The 19,536-nt window shown below is 41.2% G+C and overlaps 4 protein-coding genes across 4 annotated transcripts; 3 read left to right on the plus strand and 1 right to left on the minus strand.

Moving 5' to 3' along the window:
- Positions 1-1,499: 1,499 nt before the first annotated feature.
- Positions 1,500-5,683, minus strand: LOC134021371 (cation channel sperm-associated protein 2-like). Its single transcript, XM_062462112.1, has 13 exons — positions 5,187-5,683; positions 4,892-5,063; positions 4,555-4,731; positions 4,332-4,400; positions 4,046-4,218; positions 3,732-3,893; positions 3,287-3,411; positions 2,908-3,086; positions 2,710-2,809; positions 2,596-2,622; positions 2,408-2,472; positions 2,151-2,309; positions 1,500-1,772 (listed from the first exon to the last, which is right to left on the minus strand). The coding sequence occupies exons 1-13, from the start codon at positions 5,196-5,198 to the stop codon at positions 1,741-1,743; spliced, it is 1,452 nt and encodes a 483-aa protein (XP_062318096.1). The 5' UTR covers positions 5,199-5,683; the 3' UTR covers positions 1,500-1,740.
- Positions 5,684-5,702: 19 nt separating this feature from the next.
- Positions 5,703-10,791, plus strand: pdia3 (protein disulfide isomerase family A, member 3). Its single transcript, XM_062462111.1, has 13 exons — positions 5,703-5,987; positions 7,222-7,300; positions 7,429-7,546; positions 7,702-7,809; positions 7,957-8,086; positions 8,296-8,412; positions 8,527-8,652; positions 8,938-9,120; positions 9,238-9,346; positions 9,618-9,746; positions 9,843-9,922; positions 10,084-10,141; positions 10,278-10,791. The coding sequence occupies exons 1-13, from the start codon at positions 5,854-5,856 to the stop codon at positions 10,383-10,385; spliced, it is 1,479 nt and encodes a 492-aa protein (XP_062318095.1). The 5' UTR covers positions 5,703-5,853; the 3' UTR covers positions 10,386-10,791.
- Positions 10,792-11,219: 428 nt separating this feature from the next.
- Positions 11,220-14,016, plus strand: isg20 (interferon stimulated exonuclease gene). Its single transcript, XM_062462113.1, has 4 exons — positions 11,220-11,322; positions 11,838-12,605; positions 12,779-12,979; positions 13,271-14,016. Exons 2-4 carry the CDS (start codon positions 11,856-11,858, stop codon positions 13,469-13,471), a joined length of 1,152 nt encoding a protein of 383 aa, XP_062318097.1. The 5' UTR covers positions 11,220-11,322; positions 11,838-11,855; the 3' UTR covers positions 13,472-14,016.
- Positions 14,017-15,221: 1,205 nt separating this feature from the next.
- On the plus strand, positions 15,222-19,352 carry rlbp1b (retinaldehyde binding protein 1b). Its single transcript, XM_062462114.1, has 8 exons — positions 15,222-15,330; positions 16,215-16,258; positions 16,923-17,051; positions 17,254-17,458; positions 17,649-17,827; positions 18,137-18,295; positions 18,396-18,506; positions 18,682-19,352. The coding sequence occupies exons 2-8, from the start codon at positions 16,247-16,249 to the stop codon at positions 18,808-18,810; spliced, it is 924 nt and encodes a 307-aa protein (XP_062318098.1). The 5' UTR covers positions 15,222-15,330; positions 16,215-16,246; the 3' UTR covers positions 18,811-19,352.
- The last annotated feature ends 184 nt before the right edge of the window (positions 19,353-19,536 follow it).

A 19,536-nucleotide genomic window follows, 5' to 3' on the forward strand; every position in this document is an offset into this window, starting at 1 on the left:
CTAGGTTCTTGAGCTAACTGTCTGTAAAATGAAAAACAACACGAGAACTGTCTCGTGTTGAATCTCCCTGAATTCCTTCCATCCCTTCATTGGAACTCAATTATACCCTTCTCAAATGGGCGCATAAAAGGGAAAGCATTTCCTGTTGCACAGTGTAACTGTAAACAGGGCAGCCAGCATCCGTGTCACCCTTTATGAGATTACTACTGGTATGGACATAGGCCAAAGGCGGACACCAGAGCAGAACTAAAGGCAAACTGAGGCGCTCTGACTGGGGTTGAAAGATAGGGAGAGTGAAGATTGTGAAGTGAAGAGGGAGAAAGAAAGTAAAAAGGGGATATTAAGAGAGCTGAGGTTAGTTCGCTCACAAATGACATACAGATATAGGAGATGTGTGTGCACCCTCTATTGGTCATGTATTGAAACTACAAGGCCATTTATGTTTAATGCTACTAAAAGGGAGATTTCTTTTCAAAATGGCCTTAACCCTCGTGCTGCCTTCGGGTCACATGACCCAAAGGTTCATAACGAACCATCGTTGTGTTTACCCAATTTTACCCAATACAAAAACAAATAAAAATAATTTTCTTTTAACCTTCGCAATGTGGGGGGTCTGAGACAGCCCAACGGTTAAAAGAAAATGCTTCACTTTGTTTTTGTATGCGGTAAAGTTGTCGCAATACGACGGTGGGTCACAATGACTGATGGGTCAGAATGACCCGAAGATAACACAAGGGTTAAAGAGTAAAGAGCAAGTGGGTGCGGGATTTTGGGTGGGGAATATTCATTTTAGGGCCTCTTCAAATGCTTGACGTGATACATGACCACGGCTGATTATCATACACAGCCCCTCCCTGAAGTATGTTTAGTTTTTATACATTTCAAGACCTAAAAATGTAGGAACTCATTCAATAAATACTAAGAACAGTGGTCTGGCATTAGTACCAGTAAATCTAGATGTGAGGAAACATTGTTTAGCCATAATGAGGTTATTGTACATCACACTTTTCCGTCCTGCATTATAATTCAAAATTGTACGTAGTTACATTCTAATTTAGGCAATTTAAAGTTATTTTTGTCGTTGTCGTTATCTGCCGCTTGTCCGGGGGTCGGGTCGCGGGGGCAGCAACCTAAGCAGGGAGGCCCAGACTTCCCTCTCCCCGGCCACTTCCACCAGCTCTTCCTGGGAGACCCTGAGGCGTACCCAGGCCAGCCGAGAGACATAGACATAGTTATTTTTGTAAAATATGTAATATTTTACATTTAGTCTTTTTTTTTTAAGCATTTTAAGCAAAGAATGTCCAAATGTTCTAAAGTTTCCATATAAGAATCACCCAACATTCTGTTGATTTTATCAATGTTCAATCTTTGCCTCAGAAACTCATTACAAGGAGGAGTTTCTTTAGCTTTCGGTGAAATAGGGAGTGTATTGTTGTATTTCTGATTATAATTTCTTTAAGATAATCTTTGAATACAGTTCTTTTTCATGTATTCTTGAATTCATCAAATGTATAACAGACCAAATACCTCTCTACACCCAATCACACAACATTAGGATTTTCTTTTACCTCCCTGTGACACATTAAAGTACCTAGAAAGGGCACTCACAAATATTTGTTTTCAAAGAACTACAGCTATGAAATGAACACTGGACACAAAATACTGGGAAGAATATTATGATTAGAATATTCATTTGGATTTTCCAAAAAATATGGCGAATTGAGCCAGAGTTGGTGCATCCTATGAGTCATGCAGGTTTAGCAGAGACTGGACTGTGGAGAGACAGACAAAGGGTGTGTTTGTACAGTATACTGATGTTGATTTAGACTGTTATAATTCTAGTACTTACATACCTACTCTATCCTTACAACAAAGTAACACCCTTACCTTTTAGACTACAACATACAAGTCAAAGTACAGAGGGTGGGGCATTATATACTAAGCACACATGATCCTTGTCACACATAGAGCAAGCCTAACCTACAATAAAGTAGGTGCTTCCTTGTGTGTCCACAGATTTTAAATGATTGTTCCGGTGTAAGTCTAGGCTACGACACCTACCCTATGCCCGCCCTTAAGTAGGCATTTCGAATTGTAAGGACATTTCTTGAAATCTAATTAGGGCTATTACTGTGTGTATTGCTTCGCACCTGCAATGTTCTGCAGCCTCTGGCGTTCGTCCAGGTTGTACTGCAGCATCTCCATCAGCTCGAAGTACCTGAAGAGTGAGTCCCTGGGCCAAGTGACCTTCTCATCCTCCTCCTGTTCTTGCATCACCATCATATTCTCTTCCATATAGGTATCCCAGTCTGAACAAACACACACACAAAAACGCACTTCATCTTAATATAAAAATATCCAGTCCAACTATTATCCTTACTCACTAACTTATCGTGCAATGACTCACCATTGTCATTAAGGTTAGATTTAATTGACTTTAGATGTCCGGGTACTTCTGCGACTTTGCCCTGCCTACAATTCAAACTTCATGTTTATTTTCTTATCGTGATAATATTTCATATACAGTATTTCAAATGTGCAAAATGGCTTTGTAGGCCAAATAGGTGTAGTCCAAATATTGAGAGGTAATCTTACCCAACTAATTGCAACTGGCTTCTTCTCCTACAAAACAAGACAATATAAATCGGATGAGTTTTTTTGAACATAAATTATGTAAGTGATTATATTTGTTTACATATTTGCCCTCACCTGTTGATGATCTCAGCCTTGAACATATCTGCCTTAGCCTGGATCTCAATCTGTTGGACCTCTTTGAACAGATTTTGACGTATAGCCTGGAAGTTGTTCACTTGATGGACAATCAACAAATCAGTATACTTGTACAGTCTCAAGTCTCAACAAAATACACAGAAATAAATGCCAAAATGTAAGCAAAGAGATACCAACCCATAATCCCCACAAAGATGTTGCGGAATATGAAGGAGCCAATGAGCAGCCAGAGAATAATGTACAGCCCGCAGATGGCTTGGTTCAGTTCGGCAACTTTCCGGGTGTCAGCGAGCAGGGCGTACCAGTGGTCCAGGGTGAAGAGGATGAAGAGTGTGATAAAGGAGTTGGTGATATCTCTGTAAAAAAGACAGAACATTAAAATGCTGTCAATTTACAACAAATGAAACAAAGAATACACAAACCATTGAAGGAGTTTCAAGGATTTTAGAAGATTCATGCTATATTCCTCCCACATTATCGTGTCAGGATTCTATAATAATAAAATCTCCTCATAATCTAGTTATATTGCCCAACACAGTCTCCATATCAAACTTACTTGAAGTATTGGTTGTAGATAAGGCCTTCAACATCTGAGCGTGTGTAAGTCTGAAACAGGATCACTCCGATCACGGCAAAAATGTAGGCAAACGCGATCAAGAGCATGAAAATGAATGTCATTGCCTGTAAACACAAACACACACACATTTGTCATTACTCCATAGAAACATTTTCTCTGTTGATAATAGTCACTGAAGTAGATAACAATATTTTCCATTCAAACACATCACGTCTCCATGTTTACATGTTTATCTCCTGAAGGAAATCAAACGGACAGAAGTGTTAGGTAATAAGCCACTTTGTAAATATCCTGATGTGGGTTTAAGCTTTGGGCTATCTATTTACCCAGGACAATCTATTATACTATATCATTTGGGGGAATAGTGTGTAAGTAGCAGTCCTTGGAACTGTGCTGTGTATTCTAAGTAGAAACAAGGTGTTACCTTAAAAGCTTTAGAGACGGCCAAAATGATGAGACGAATCTGTCGGAACTTGGTGACTATCTTCAGGGTGCGGAGAATACGGAACTTTCTCAGAAGCTCCACAAACACCATTCCAGTGGCATCCTTCCCATAGATGGCTTTCACAATCTCTGGTAGAACTGACTAGGAGAACAAAAAAGGAGAAATAAGGAAAATACATTTCTGAGGTAGCTGCTAGACTATAAGAATCCCACTAAACCTGTAGATGAAGACTTGTCCATATTATACTGGGGGTTGGTACAGTATATGTATTATGGGGGTTGGCAGACTCTTACCACTATGGTGACAACAAAATCAAAGATGTTCCATGTGCTTTTCCAAAACAGCCAGAAGTTGTCCATCCACTTGAGGAAGATCTCTAAGAAGAAGATGGCCAGAATGCTCCAGTCCAACATGTCCAAAACCAGCTTCAAGATATGCAGATTGGGGTCCATGTTGTCAAAAATCTCTGGAGCAGAAAAAATAAACTTTGCTGTGATGTTTGTTGTAAATGTTGTCAACAATACAGGTATGGACTTGAAATAGTAAAAGCACCCTAAAATTTGAGAGATTTGTTCTAACCTGCTTGGATCTCCAGTACAACAGTGTTCAGAATAATGAGGACAATAATGATATTTGAAAACATTTTACCTGGAAACATGAAGTCAAGGATTATTTTATATCAATAATAATCAGGAGATCAAATGTATCCACTTAACAAATGGCCCTAGCAGGATAGGGGATAAAATGTCCTTGAGTCCATGGTCTATGCTTAAGGTTTTTCCATTCCAGGCTGAAAGGATACTCTCTATAATCCAGTGTGCGAACATGTTCAAGGGTGGATACTTGGATTGACAGTTCTTCAGTCTTCCCTGGCGACGGTGGTCCATGGTAACAGCAGTGTTGCCTCTCTGAGGAGAGATCTCAAAGCGCACAAGCTGGTGTGTGTCCTTCCCCATCAGGCTTTTGTAATTATCCTTGTCTGTACAAGGAACACATGTACACACACACACACACACACACACATATATATATACAGTACTGTGCTAAAGTCTTATGCAAAAATGTAAACATTTAATTCAATTTAAAAGTAAAGCAAAAATGTTATGAAAAGACAACAACAATTCTCTCATTGAACCCACCAAACACATCTTTTGTACAGTATTTGGGACATCCTCTCTGTTCCACTTGAAACAGATCAAGCAAGTCAAAGTTTTGGATGAGCTTGGACCTTACGACATCTGCCCTGGGAAGAAACTTCTCATGGGTTGTCTTGGCACTCTTATTGAGGCAGCTGTGGGAGGTTTGGGGCTCCTGTGGGAGAATACATCTTAAGACATGCAATTATCTCCAATGATTTCAAGAATGTTTACAAACAAAAAGTATCTATTAGTTGATTTATGAAGTTCAATGCTAGACAATCTTTAAAAATATTACCTCAGTCCCCATTTTATGTTAGTTTGTCAGTGATGTTCACGCAAAAGAAAACCATCTTGCAAGAAGCGTTCCTGCTAACTGAAGTAACTTTCTCATAAACAGTGATGAACTTTCATAATATAAGACGTCATAATGAACTTAGTATGTACAGTTACTATGGAGATCTTTACTGCGTGACATTTCGAGTGTTTTTGCAATGGATTACAAAGTTTTAATTTAATTTTGTTTTATGCATAGAAAAACGAAACAAAAATATTTTTCATTCGATTTTTGCATATTTGTAATCAATCAGAGCCATGGATCATAGGTGTGGTGTAAAAGTTATGCTTCCGATTAAAATTACGGTAGGGGCTTGAATAATTTGTATTAGTGAAACGCGAAAACCATGTGTGCCAAACTCTGATTGGCTGATAGACGTAGAATGACGCTGTTCAAAATCCAATGGTGAGATGCCACACTTTGGTTACTTTCAGAAGCCCCGGTAATGCACATCCTTAACATTGCCACTGACGCTTTCTCTTTCTTTATCTAGTATTGCATCCGACATTCGGTCTATGAAAGAAAATCAATTAACATATCCTGTCATTGTAGTAGTCGTTTACAACAATATTTCATACAGAAATAACGGCTTTAGTTTGCTGAATTGAAGACATTTGCGCGGCATACAATGTTGAAATTAATAATATTCGCCTTTCTCGCCGGGGCTGCCTGGGCCAGTGATGTGATTGAATTCACGGATGACGATTTTGACAGTAATATCGGAGACCACCCGCTTATCCTTGTGGAATTCTTCGCGCCATGGTAAGTTTGTCCCTAATTGTTGTGGGTGCTTGGTAATGGCTGTGAATGAAAGCAAAAGCCGTAACCAACAAGCTAGCCGTACTAGTTCAAATTCTGCTGCAAGTAACGACGTGACAGCTAGCGTTAGTTTCCAGCTTTCCAGAATAATTTGAGTAAACAAGCCAGGTGCCTGCACACAGTAGTTGCTCGTGAGAATGTGTAGGTAGTATTTTCTAGTGTAGGATTCGGAAGAGTAGGCTACACACACTTAAGTTCTAACAGTTTTCGTAGTTGAAGTAGCTAGAAACTAGCTAGCTCTAGCTACTAGGACAGTTTGCTTGCAACTGCAGTGCTAAACTAGCTAACGTGCAAAGGGCCAGCAAAATACACTTTTTTTTTCTTAATCTGCTCTCCTGCTGCACGTTCTGTTAGTCTGTTTCAATCATAAAATTGTCATTGCATTGGTTAACTTTGTGTTGGTGTAACGATTGATAGGCTACGTGCTCCAACCTCGCTCTTTACCTAGTTTATTGCTAGTCTTCCTGGCTATAGGAATAGTCAATATGGAATGGCATCTTGACCGTTCAACCCAGTTTTGCAGTGACTGTATGATGCCTATAGTTTACTTTGGTTCTTACTTTGTTTACTTAAATTATTTAAACTAACATGGGATGGCTTCCTTTCAAGGTGTGAATTAGCCAGCTATACTAGCTACCAGGAAAGTTAGCCAGGGGGTTGGCCTGTCGCTGTTGTAACGTTTTGATTCGTCAGTGAAGTTAGGGTGGCCACTCCTGATTCGTGTTTGAGACTCATCTATAGTTCAATAAAGTTGTCAAACTTGAATAGGATAAACTCAATATGTCAAATCGAAAGCATCTAGAAATGAACTAGAACTGCGTACTTAACACGTTCTCGATATAGATAGATATGTTTGTATAAATATGGTTAGTTATATAGACACACATAGGTTAGATAATTATCATTACATGTTTAGATGGCAAGGGATTGTAAAGAGGAGCACGACCAAATACCTGTACTTTTTACAAATGATAATAAACCAGTTAGTGCAACAGTGTTTCCTGCATTAAATTGCACCAGCTCAGAATCTAATGTATCTAATATATATCTTGATTGTATCAAATTCCTCACTGAAGTAGCTTTCCTAGATATCTCACGAACCTGAATAGCTGGCATGGACAAGCTTTTGTGTTGTGCGCGACATCCATAACCCTTCGCTCTCGCATGTCTTTCACAGGTGTGGCCATTGTAAACGATTAGCTCCTGAGTTCGACGCGGCCGCCACCCGTTTAAAAGGCATTGTCTCATTGGCTAAGGTACTGCTACCACGCAATTCACATTAGTCAGCCAAATGTTTGACAACAATATTCAGACTTTTTTTTCTGTTCTCATTATTAAAACCCACTTTGAACCCTACATTTTAATCACTAGCCTTATGCTTCAGGTTGACTGCACAGCCAACAGCAACGTGTGCTCGAAATACAAGGTCAGCGGCTACCCAACACTGAAGATATTTAGAGATGGGGAGGACTCTGGTGCCTATGATGGTCCTAGAACTGCAGGTATGTGAAACAGATTGGGGTCTTAAACCTTATGTTTATGCTGTGGTGTTTTGGATTTCTCCCCTTCCGTCCCTCTATCCTGCTCCCCCTCACACCCTCTTCCACTCGCGTCCTCTTCCTCTCTTTCTCACTCTTCTCCTTTTTGTCTTTGTCAGATGGAATTGTCAGCCATCTAAAGAAGCAGGCAGGCCCAGCTTCTGTGGAAATCAAGACAGTAGCCGAGTTTGAGAAGTATGTTGGAGGGCGTGATGCCAGTGTTATTGGTAAGTGGCTGCAAGGACCGTCCCTTCTGAAGATGTCTAACTACTGCTGTGCTTTACGCTAAGAGGTGTGGTTTGGAGGTTCAATATACATGCTTGCTTGTAAGGAAGAACCACATCATGAAATGCCATCGCTATGTCTCTCTCCAGGTTTCTTTGCTGATGGGGGAAGCCCTGCCCAAGGAGAGTTCCTCAAGGCAGCCAGTGCACTTAGGGAGTCCTACCGCTTTGCACATACCAACTCTGAGGAGCTTCTCCAGACACACAACATCGAGGGAGAGTAAGTAGTTGTTTCATTGATTTAAGTTACTACCTGTCACGTACTGGGGTTTAATTCCAGGTTGGGAAACGTTAGCAGGCAATGTTATAAGTGTGGTAATACTCCCAGGTAATGGACTAGATTACTGTACAAATGCGTGTTGCTGACCCAGTTACTGTAGATGGGATGGTAGAAGGACACTTGTATGACCTGTTCCTGTTGGTTCACAGGGGAATCCTTCTGTTCCGCCCACCTCGTCTGAGCAACAAATTTGAAGAAAGCACAGTGTCTTTCGACTTGGAGAAATTCACCAGTGCAAATATAAAGATGTTCATTCAGGACAACATGTGAGAATTAATATGGTTATATTTGTAATAGTAGAGGATCCTTTAGTGATGCGTGTGTGTGTGCGTGCGTGTGTGTACCAAAAATATTAATTAAAAACATTTTACCCCCGTTAGTTTTGGTATTTGCCCACACATGACTGAGGATAACAAGGACCAACTGAAGGGCAAAGACCTGCTGGTGGCCTACTATGATGTGGACTACGACAAAAACCCCAAGGGCTCCAACTACTGGAGGAATAGGTCAGGGCTCCACTCCACCCATAACTGTGAAAATGCATTTCTCTAAAGATCGTGCCGGACCCGCAGATATGTGTCTGTTTTCTTGAGAACCATAGCGGTTATAACTTCATGGTTATGTAAACTTGATTAGATGTGTAGATTGCTTACACATTCTGTAAAATGTATTCATGATCTTGCGGTGTGGGTTCTGCTTGAGAGGAAGAGTGAAAAACTAAATGTTTTACATTCAATTTTAGTCTATGGTATTCAACAAATAACACGATTTTGGCTTCCATGTCTTCCCAGAGTGATGAAAGTGGCTAAGAGCTTCCTGGATCAGGGGGAGAAGATGAACTTTGCTGTGGCCAGCAAGAACAGCTTTAGCCATGACATCTCAGAGATGGGTTTAGATGCCAGTACAGGGGAGGTGCCCGTGGTCGCTATCCGCACTGCCGCCGGAGACAAATTTGTTATGTCTGAGGAATTCTCGTAAGTGTCCAAACCACACAGTGTTCTTATCAATGGTTGACTGGAGAAAATGTTGCTCTTGATAAGCATTCAATCATGTTGAAATTGAAGTAAATATATTGGTATGTTTCCATACAGTCGTGACGGAAAAGCCCTGGAGCGTTTCCTACAGGACTACTTTGATGGCAAGCTGAAGCGCTACCTCAAGTCTGAGCCCATACCAGAGAACAACGATGGACCAGTCAAGGTGGGGACTGATTGTCATTGTATAATTTGTATTCTGAGTGACTGCTAGATTCTTGGCAGGTTGAGATGTCAATTACGTGAATTATTTCAGTTTAAAGTCTTAGAAATGCCTACATTTAGAATGTTGAGCCAATTCTACAGTGTCTAACCCAGTGTGGTATAGGTTTAGGGTTTATATCATGGCATAAAATCAAGTAAGTTATGGGTTAATCTCAAGTAACTGTGTTCTAAACCTGACCTCTTTCCATTCCTTTCCTATGTTTCTTCCCAAGGTTTTGGTGGCTGAGAACTTTGATGCCATTGTCAACGATGACAGCAAGGACGTGCTGATTGAGTTCTATGCTCCCTGGTGTGGCCACTGCAAGAGCCTGGAGCCGAAATACAAAGAGCTGGGAGAGAAGGTGAGGGTCGGATTGAAAACATGGCTGCCTGTAATATTTGTGTTCCTGAATTTTGTTTGTACCCAACAGCATAACTTATTTATCCTCCATTTACAGTTGTCCAGTGATCCCAGCATTGTCATTGCCAAGATGGATGCCACAGCCAATGATGTGCCATCCCAGTATGATGTCAGGGGGTAAGTTAAGCCTTGGAAGTCTTTAAACAGATTTTTTGGAAATGATATTTGAGGCTGTATTGTTCTGATGAATCAAAGCCGTATCTTATACAGGCTGAAGTGGTCTGTGTAAAACATGTAATTGATACTACTCTTCATCACTATCGTCTATTTTCCTACAGATTCCCTACCATCTATTTTGCTCCAGCTGGACAGAAGAAAAGCCCAAAGAAATATGAGGTTGGTCCTAATTCATATAAAGTTCATAGTTCTTGCATTGTCTTAAATATCTGGTCTTTATTTGGGGCTTGATACCCCCTCTAAGGTAGAGCCTTTAGACCACGTTAACATGTCATTGTCCCTGCTTTCATTTCAGGGAGGCCGTGAGGTCAATGACTTTATCGCATACCTGAAAAAGGAGGCCACCAACCCACTGGTGGCCCAGGAGGAGCCTAAAAAGAAGAAGAAGAAGACTGAGCTATAAATACCGTTCATCACTGAACCAACATCCTGCGGAGGGAAATATCCTGATGGAGAACTAAACTATAGTTACAAATCTTTTAGTGAACTACGGAAATGCTCTGACCCCAGTTGCAATGAAGGGCCCTTCCTTGGGTCCTGCTGCTGTGGGAACACTGTGGAGGGTGGTGGACAGAGCCTACCTGATTTAAATGTATGGAAGAGGGAAGGCTTTCAAATCAAGATTATTTCCCTGGTCTGTACCTCAGACTGATGCACTTTGGTTTGAGACCAATTCCAGTCATTTATTGCTTAGTTTTGTTTTACTGGATGAGGGGGGTTTATGGTGAATTCCGTTTGTCTGTTTTGTACCACATCTTTGTTTTTGTACATTTGGAAGGATTGTGAAATAAAAAGGCCCACAAAACCAATTTTGAAGAAAGATTTGTTTTATTATCCTTTCATTCCTACATTTCAAATCAGTGGGATGTGTTTTGTTCTTTCCTGTTCATTATCTTTGATAAACAACTTATGTTAATGACGAATTGTACAATTTAAAATCAAACGTTGACTATTGTATGGTATGGTGTTTTGACCAATCATAATTCGTTATGACCTAAGAATTTCCATATGTACATTGTTAGTGTACATGTGTAGATGCGGGCCTGTATAGACAGACATCTTTTGCACATTGGTTTTTACCACATACAGCACAACTGTATTTTAGAGATTTTGAAGATCAAGCTGAATCTTTTAATCTGAATCTTTGTTTTGATTGTAGTGGGTAGGTTACTCCTGTGGATGGCATCAACGGCCACAATGGCTTATAGACTATGAACAGTCGTCAACGAGGAAGGGAGGGGACCAATCATAACGATGTTTTCCGAACCTGTCGGAAGCATACGGTCTGTGGTCGGAAGTAGGAAACTCGATTTCTGGCTCGAGTACACGTGTCGACAAAGGTAACCAGCTTTTTATAATATTATGATTTTAATGTATATACGAGTGACACAATACATTTACAGCGACATTGTTCTAGTTAAGCAGCTCAAAGCACGTATCGAATTTACGTGGAATAATCAGTAGCCCTAAGTGTGTAAGATATCCAGCTAGCATAGCAAAAGGCTAACAGACATCGGCTTTACTCGTTAAATCAGTATTTTTTTAAACTCTTGGCTCTGTACAAAATAATCGTGAGTTATAGTTACTGGCTAGTTAATAACGCAACTGTTATTGCTAGTTGCTTGTTATTGGGTAGTTATAGTGTGGTGTGGTACACTTTTTCCAGTCATGGACACCTATATTATCAATAAAAAAGAAAGATATTTTAAAGGAATGTGACCCACGAATGGAAATGTACCTGCTGTTACAAATGGCAAATAAACTTGAACTGTGGTTTGAGACATCGACAGCTCATTGTCTTTTAAATGTTTATTATAAATGTAAAATGTTCAACCTTTGCCCTGTGTTTATGCAGATGTGACACCAACATTGCATGGCCAGTGCAATGTCTGAAGCAGGAATTTCTAATGGGAGAAAACCCCATAACAATTCTTCATGGGGACTTATCAACGAAAGACATTTTGCCAGTAAAACCATGCTACTACATGCTGTGGAGAATTCCAAAGCAAGGAAGAGACTGCAAAGGAAAAATAAAATAACGAATTTGAAAAGAAGGAAAATAGAACACGACGAAGAAAAGCTGGACATTGCTAGAGCAGTGAAAAAGAAAAAGTTGTGTTCAGAGCACACAGATAATCTAAAACAAGAATCTGAAACATCTACTTTGAACTCCGAAGATTCATGGATGCATGAATCTAATTTTGTACTGCCATTATCATCTCCTGTAAAGGTTTCCCCGACGTCTGGTTTGAGGTATACCCAAGTACCAAACCAGCAGCACACTTTAAATAAAAGGCATTTGCCTGCAGCTCTCGGAGAGTGTTGGGAGGTGGACAGTGGGTTCTCGTCCGAGGCTAGCCCTCCGGCAAGCGGACGCAGCTCACCCTACAACAGCTCGTGCCAGGGCATGGTGGTTGCCATGGACTGCGAAATGGTGGGCACCGGGCCGGGTGGACGCTGTAGTGAACTGGCTCGCTGCAGCCTCTTGGATTATCATGGCAACGTCATTTACGACAAGTATATCCGCCCATGCCAGCCAGTGACCGACTACAGGACTCGCTGGAGTGGTATCCGGAAGCACCACCTCCAAAATGCCTTACCCTTCTCTGAGGCAAGGGCAGAGGTAAGGGAATAGGCCAAGTCCCTTGCCATTAGGCTACTCCTCAGGCCTGATGGTCGACCTTCTTCAACCCCCAACTGTACACTCTTAAGCCTCTTCCAGACACACAGACATTGACACACAAGATGTAGAGTGTCTGAAGTAGTAGTATACTAACATACCTCTCCTTTTTCCAGATACTTGAGATAATACAGGGGAAAGTCGTAGTTGGCCATGCTCTCAATAATGACTTCCAGGCCCTGGACTTCAACCATCCATGTCACATGAAGAGGGACACTAGCAGTACGCGCCTGCTCAGGCAATTGGCTGGTTACCCCGTCAGACACTGCATCTCATTAAAAATTCTGGCCAATAAGCTACTAGACAGAGAAATCCAGGTGAGGCCCACTCATATCGTAACCTGGTCATATTTTAAAGTTCAAAAGTGGCCATTTTGGGGTTCAGCTTTTGGAATGATAGACATATTAGCTGAATGCTCTAAGAGTCAGGTGTAACTGTTGAATTTAGCTTTGACTGTGACCAGATCTAGAGGACTTCTGCTGTAAAGCTTGTATGCAAGAACCTTGATCTCTTTTGCCAGTGTGTATGGGTGTCATTATTGTGGCTCAATAATGCATGTTGGATGTCAGTTAACTCTTTGACAACAGCTAAATGTTCTTCCTGTGCAGGTTGGTAGGAGGGGCCACTGCTCGGTGGAGGATGCCCGGGCAGCCCTGGACCTGTACAAGCTAGTGGAGAAGGACTGGGAACAGAACTTTCCAGACAAGTTAATGGACAAGGGTCCCTCTGGCCCCCTTGACCCTGCAAACTCCAGCCAATACATGCAGGACCAATACTGGCCAGAGAACCTGGTTGAGGATAGCCAGTGAGAGGAGTGGGAGGGGTAAGATTAGAAAGATTTTGGTGTGACCTCGAGGATTGGAGAAATGCAAGTAAATGGAACACCTAATTTACACAGATGGATGAGTTGTAATTGAATGGTGTCCTTCTCCGGTCTGACAGTGTGGAAATCTCAGACAAACATAAACATATTTAAACCACAGTTCTAGCATTTTATTATGTGCCAATCCTACTACTGCTGCTCTTTATGGCAAGTTATGGTCTCATTCAATAAAAAACTTTACTCAGTATCCCACATACATTAGTAGATTAGTACGATTGATTTGACAACATTTGTTCTTGAAGTGAGTCATTGTGAAGCAAAAACAATGCCCGGCCTTGTATCTAGCTGAGATGACGTGTGGGACAGGTAATCTGGTAAAAGTGTTTTACTGAAATACATTTGAAAAAGTGTAGTCTTTGGAATAAAATGGGTTTTAAGTCTGTTACTGTTGTCGTAACTAGTTAAAAACAAAAAAACAGCATACTATGTTGTGTGTTTTAATGGCTGTTTGCAATGCAGTTTCATTTAGAAGTGGTTTCATCATGATTTGGCCATGATATCAAACATGATGAGGTTTTTTTTCCTACAAAAAAATTAACTTTGGTCATGAATAGTGCTCTGTCAAATACCTGACTAAACACACACAATGACCTCACAATGTTACCTCCCTTTATAAGGGTTTATTTATGGGACTTTTTGAGGTTTTAGTTGACAAGTCATGTTTTATTAAATGTTTAACAGCAACAGATTGTTACAGAAACTGACATGTAAACATTGTATGCTTCTCTACTGTAAAGATGACAGTGCCCTAATTTGATTACAATAAATTATGCATTTAAAGCATTGTCATTGTCTACTGCTTTCATTTAGGTATTTGTCACTGAAAAGGCCCCAACTTGCTCTGGGTAAGTGAAAAATGCCCCTTGGTTAATGACAATTGATTATGGATTAGAACCTGGACTTATCCTTGTACTTCTGATGTTGCAAAGAGATGGTTGCTCATAGAGTGAACTGTCATTTTGGTAGCTCCAGTGTCTTGGCGGTAATATGTTTAAACTTTACTCTCTCTGAAAAAAAGTCTTTTTTTACACAGTCACCCAAAGCTTTGATTTGGCCCTGTGGCTCATGGCCTACCTTTAGCAGTACAGAGCCTGGCATTGTGTCGTCAAGCCGGGTGAGTTATACTGCCAGTCCCCCTGTGAGCGGATCAGGGCTGGTTTAACAGATTATTTCTGCTCCATTCCTCATTGCATCAGTGACAACTGTGCATGAATGACGCTAGAGGCACTTATGTTTAAGAAATTAAATCTCGAAAAAGGGATATTTATTTAAAAAAAAGAGTTTTGGATCAAGGATCAACTAACAGTAAATACATGGGGGGACGAGGGGCAAATTGGCACCTTCCTCCCTTTCTCATTATTTTATTGTAAACCTGCTACTGCGTTCAAGTTGCACAGAGACTAACAATAGCTACTTTTCACTTGCCTAAAGCCTTGGAATTTATTTGACTCCTCCCATGTGCCCTTAAAGCACCTCTCACCTAAAAGTGTAACCCGTTTGATTACAACAGACTCCTCCTCCCCTCACACCCACAAAGCTCCACCCCTTTTCCCCTTTGCCCACTCCCATTTTACAACAACCTCTTCCCCACTGGTTGAGCATCCCTATTACCTCCCCTTCCTTCTTTCTCGCTTCTTACCTATTATGCTGATTATTAGAAAAATTGGAGGGGCTTAATCCGGAGTGACGTAATAAGCCCAGGCACTACAAATCCTGTGGCCCCTCCATGCAGCTCCCCACAGACTCCTGTGACTCTCTGCAGTGCCCAGGGCCTCTCAGCTCCAGGTAAGGGTCCAACTTGACCTACTCCCTTTCCTCCTCTCCTTCGGTTCCCTGGAGGTAGTGCATTACAAGGCACATTTTGGGTTTGGCAGCTCAGCTGGGTCCAGCTGACTTTTGTAGTGTTAATGTTTATGAAAAGTAATGCACAGTAGAATGTTGTAACTTTTGAATGTAGTAACAATAACTTTTGCTTTGTATTTCAGTGAGATTGATGGTTGATAATAATAATTTATTAAACATAGTTATGGGGATTCATTTCTGAATGAGCCTAGTTTACAAGCATTGCCTAGTTTAGCAATTCAAATGTTATATCTTTGGCTAATGGAAATTGAATTTCGAATGGAATGTCTAAATGTTCTTGTTTTCTCTCAGCTCAGGAGCAGTATTGGTAGAATGCTAACCAATCTGCTTCCTCCCCACAATTGATTTTCCGTATCTGTTTTCTATGTCATGGGTAGAGTTTCTGAAATTTTAAGTTCACTTCCAATTGTGTAGATAAAGATACATTTAAGGAAAATGTATTAAGCTCTCAGGTAATACATTTAATATTGATCTAAGTACACTCTTTTTCTTCTTGGGTCGATTGGTTCTCTGTTTATTAGTTACTGAGAAAGTTGTATTTGCACATGGAACACAAAACCTTAGCAGGATAGTGAGCAAATGTGTGTCAGTAGACTAATAAATCTTAAGATTTCAAAATAGGCTAATCCTGTAGTTTAATAAGAAGAGAAGGCTAAACAAAACATCTTAATGCACCCATGATCATTTGCTGGAGGGTCGTTTGAACTAGAACACAATGGGTGAACGGTATCTTCAGTTCTCTATCTTCATCTTATTTTCGAAAAGTAATTCCATCTGAATATTACATTTATTTTCTACATTCCCAGTGTGTCCAAGGTTGCTTTGAATACCAGAAGAAATGGCTGTCGTTGTGAGTACATTTCAGTACCTTTTTCAGTTTGCTAACTCTGTGCCAGATATTGTTTTTGTGGTGTTTAATCTTAGAAATCACTTTGTCCAATTTTACCATTACTTAAATCAGAAAATACAGAAATTATTTAGAAAATGAGGAGCTGAGTGACAATGACTATTGTTTATTGATTATATCGTCCAATGAGATGGAGGTTTATAATGTACTCCATGGATGACAGGTACGGATGACAATTATGTAACGCCCACCGGTTACACCTAAAGATAAACTCCTTCCCAATGTGACACGACATCATGGCATATCACATGGCACACGGACAATAGGGTCTCAGAAGAATGTCTCACTCCCCCTTAAACCGTGGTATCACTGGATGTTGTCAACAGGACAGCCCTTTAGCCCTGTAATCTCGGGGTTATACTAGCTTTATGCTGTGCTCATGTGAAGCAGATTAGCTGCTAATGCTAGCACTGAGGCCCCATTGATTTAGGCAACCCTCACAGACGTTAGTCGCATATTTGGGGGAGATGAGGAGGGTGTGCATGTTGCGGATTAGACGTTTTTTGAACCTCGTCTGATATTGGTCCTTTAGTTAGTCTTGTGAGGCTGAGGTTCGGGGCAGAGCATGATTATGTCTCAACACCCCCTCCCTTTTTTCTTTCTGTAGACTGGAACATTCCGTATGGTGTCGGAGGAGGAGCAGGCCCTCAGGGCCAAGCTGGAGCGCCTTACGGTCAAGGATCATGGCCCTGTGTTCGGACCGTGTGCTAAGCTTCCTGACCACACCATGCAGAAGGTGATCTGTAGTTCTCTTTCTCCCTCTTTCTCACAGACGCCAAACAGGCCCACACACCTCTCACTTCCCTTGAACCTAAATTCTATTAGACCAATATCTTCCCTTCTAGATCAGTGTTGTGTTGCATTTTTCTTTGCATAAATAAACTCCAACTGTTGTGGGTTTGTGCATGTGTGTGGTCACCTTCCCCCTCTCCTTCCAGGCCAAAGATGAGCTGAACGAGACAGATGAGAAGCGAGTGTCAGCAGCCAAGGAGCTGCGGGCCATAATCAAGGAGAAGGCGGATGCAGGAGACGAGTTGGCCAAGGGGGTGCAGGACACCTTTGGGGAGAAGCCCGACTCTACACTGGTGCGCTTCATCCGTGCCAGGAAATATGACGTGCCCAGAGCCTTTGACCTCATGAAGGGTGGGTCTCTGCTTGGACTGGTCTAACACAAGCTTTGTTTCCAGCACATTTCACTTACTTTGGGATCAGTTGTTCCGATTGTAAATGTCCTATGCATTCTGTAGAACAATAGGCGATAATTCCTACCTCGACAAAGGTGTTTCACCAGACGAAAAACCACAAGATATAATAAGACTTCTTTTGTGTTCAGGTTATGTGCGCTTTAGGAAGGACTACCCTGAGCTGTTTGAGAACCTGACCCCCGAGGCGGTGCGAAGCACCATTGAGGCCGGCTACCCAGGCATCCTGTCCAGCAGGGACAAGTACGGCCGCGTGGTGCTTCTTTTCAACATCGAAAACTGGGACTACGAGGAGATCACCTTTGATGAGGTGAAACAAACGACACAGATTTGATTGATTCTCATAAGAAAACAGTAATCAAGACACTGTAGCTAAATGAATGGTTCTGGACTGTCTGATCTTTCTTATATAAAAACATGGTTTAAAAAGAAGAAGAAAAAACTACCCCGATTTTGGGGGACGGCTTATCTCACTATACACCTTCTTGTTCAGGCAGATAGTATCAAATGATTTAACTCGTTACCAGTGATGATGGTCAATAACAGCACTATTATTAATTTACAATGTTATTTGAAGCCTTTCACTTAAGTAACATATGTCTCTTGTTTTGTGTGTCAGATTCTGCGTGCCTACTGTGTAATCCTGGAGAAGCTTCTGGAGAACGAAGAGACTCAGATCAATGGCTTCTGCATCATTGAGAACTTCAAGGGCTTCACCATGCAGCAAGCCTCTGGCATCAAACCCACTGAGCTTAAGAAGATGGTGGACATGTTGCAGGTAACAAACCACATTGCCAGTTATATGGGAAACAGACAAATATACAGTAAATACAAAACAAGACCAATCTTCTCCATACCCGTTCTATCTCGTATTGCAGGACTCCTTTCCTGCCCGCTTCAAGGCCGTGCACTTCATCCACCAGCCCTGGTACTTCACTACCACCTACAATGTGGTCAAGCCCCTCATGAAGGGCAAGCTGCTGGAGAGAGTGAGTATAGAGGGAACAGAAAAAGCTAAAGATGTATATTAGGGCAAACATACTTTCAGTTAACTATACAGACGAGCATAAAGTGACAAAATAGCGAATGGTCTAACAATTATGATAATCATTTGTGTGAGGCTTCACCTGTTATATATGGTTTATCGATGGTCTGACTCACTAGGTGTTTGTTCATGGAGATGAGCTGGACAACTACTACAAGGAGTTTGATGCCGACATCCTGCCCTCTGAGTTTGACGGCAAGGGCTCCAAGTATGATGGCAAGGCCACAGCAGCAAAGCTGTTTGACTGAACATCAAACCCCCCGCAACCGCTCTGAACCGGGATGAGACCTTCTTACACACTTGCACAATTGGAGCAACAAACTGAACTTCAATCTAGCAGAGTGGCTTTAGAACAAGTTATGTATAAAATATTGTTATGGGTGCTTATTGCCTTGTTGATTTCAATGTCAATGGCCAACAAAACCCTTTCAACAGCACAGAAACCATTGTAGCATTAGCTTTGCCTTGTGGGCTGTTATCATTATTTTGAGGCCCTCTACAATCAAATTCACACTATGTTGTTCAGATAAGATTGCCTTTTTCTGTGCTTTTGTTATGTCCTTTATTTGACCCACACAAAATCAACAGGCGCTAGTATTTATGATAAACCTTATTTTTCAGTAGGCCCCCATCCTTAGGTAAGCCTCAAATCCAACAAGTGCCTGTCTAGTCTATTCTTTTGGTTTCATTTGGAAATGTATATGACGGACAAAAATAAATCCTAATTTGGTGCAGGGGCTTAACAATGACACCTCTGAAAAACTGTACAATAAAGTGTATATAAAGATGAGTCTTGCTTATCTTTAAGTTTAAATGACAGTTTCCTCAAACTGGTTTGTGAGGTATTTAAGGTAGTCCTTTGATGAGTACATATGTAGATACACAAAAATGTGACCGTGGTACTGGTTATGAAGCCACATGCCTGTACATGCTCCCAGGTTTGATACTGTTCCAGAGTTAACGTGCATTTCTTC

Source organism: Osmerus eperlanus, chromosome 5, assembly GCF_963692335.1.
Source record: "Osmerus eperlanus chromosome 5, fOsmEpe2.1, whole genome shotgun sequence".
In the NCBI taxonomy this organism is placed as follows: domain Eukaryota; kingdom Metazoa; phylum Chordata; class Actinopteri; order Osmeriformes; family Osmeridae; genus Osmerus; species Osmerus eperlanus.

What these genes read in the sequence shown, in the direction of transcription:
- LOC134021371 (XM_062462112.1), bottom strand. An exon ending in CATCTTTGTGGGGATTATGG is followed by an intron (nt 2,810 to 2,907) that starts GTTGGTATCTCT and finishes TTGTCCATCAAG; the next exon opens with TGAACAACTTCCAGGCTATA. An exon ending in AAGGCTGAGATCATCAACAG is followed by an intron (nt 2,623 to 2,709) that starts GTGAGGGCAAAT and finishes CTTGTTTTGTAG; the next exon opens with GAGAAGAAGCCAGTTGCAAT.
- pdia3 (XM_062462111.1), top strand. Translation starts at nt 5,854, where the DNA reads ATGTTGAAATTAATAATATTCGCCTTTCTCGCCGGGGCTGCCTGGGCC. An exon ending in GTGGAATTCTTCGCGCCATG is followed by an intron (nt 5,988 to 7,221) that starts GTAAGTTTGTCC and finishes TGTCTTTCACAG; the next exon opens with GTGTGGCCATTGTAAACGAT. An exon ending in ACAACGATGGACCAGTCAAG is followed by an intron (nt 9,347 to 9,617) that starts GTGGGGACTGAT and finishes TTTCTTCCCAAG; the next exon opens with GTTTTGGTGGCTGAGAACTT.
- isg20 (XM_062462113.1), top strand. Translation starts at nt 11,856, where the DNA reads ATGGCCAGTGCAATGTCTGAAGCAGGAATTTCTAATGGGAGAAAACCC. An exon ending in TCTCTGAGGCAAGGGCAGAG is followed by an intron (nt 12,606 to 12,778) that starts GTAAGGGAATAG and finishes TCCTTTTTCCAG; the next exon opens with ATACTTGAGATAATACAGGG. An exon ending in TACTAGACAGAGAAATCCAG is followed by an intron (nt 12,980 to 13,270) that starts GTGAGGCCCACT and finishes CTTCCTGTGCAG; the next exon opens with GTTGGTAGGAGGGGCCACTG.
- rlbp1b (XM_062462114.1), top strand. An exon ending in AGCCTTTGACCTCATGAAGG is followed by an intron (nt 17,459 to 17,648) that starts GTGGGTCTCTGC and finishes TTTTGTGTTCAG; the next exon opens with GTTATGTGCGCTTTAGGAAG. An exon ending in AGATGGTGGACATGTTGCAG is followed by an intron (nt 18,296 to 18,395) that starts GTAACAAACCAC and finishes CTCGTATTGCAG; the next exon opens with GACTCCTTTCCTGCCCGCTT.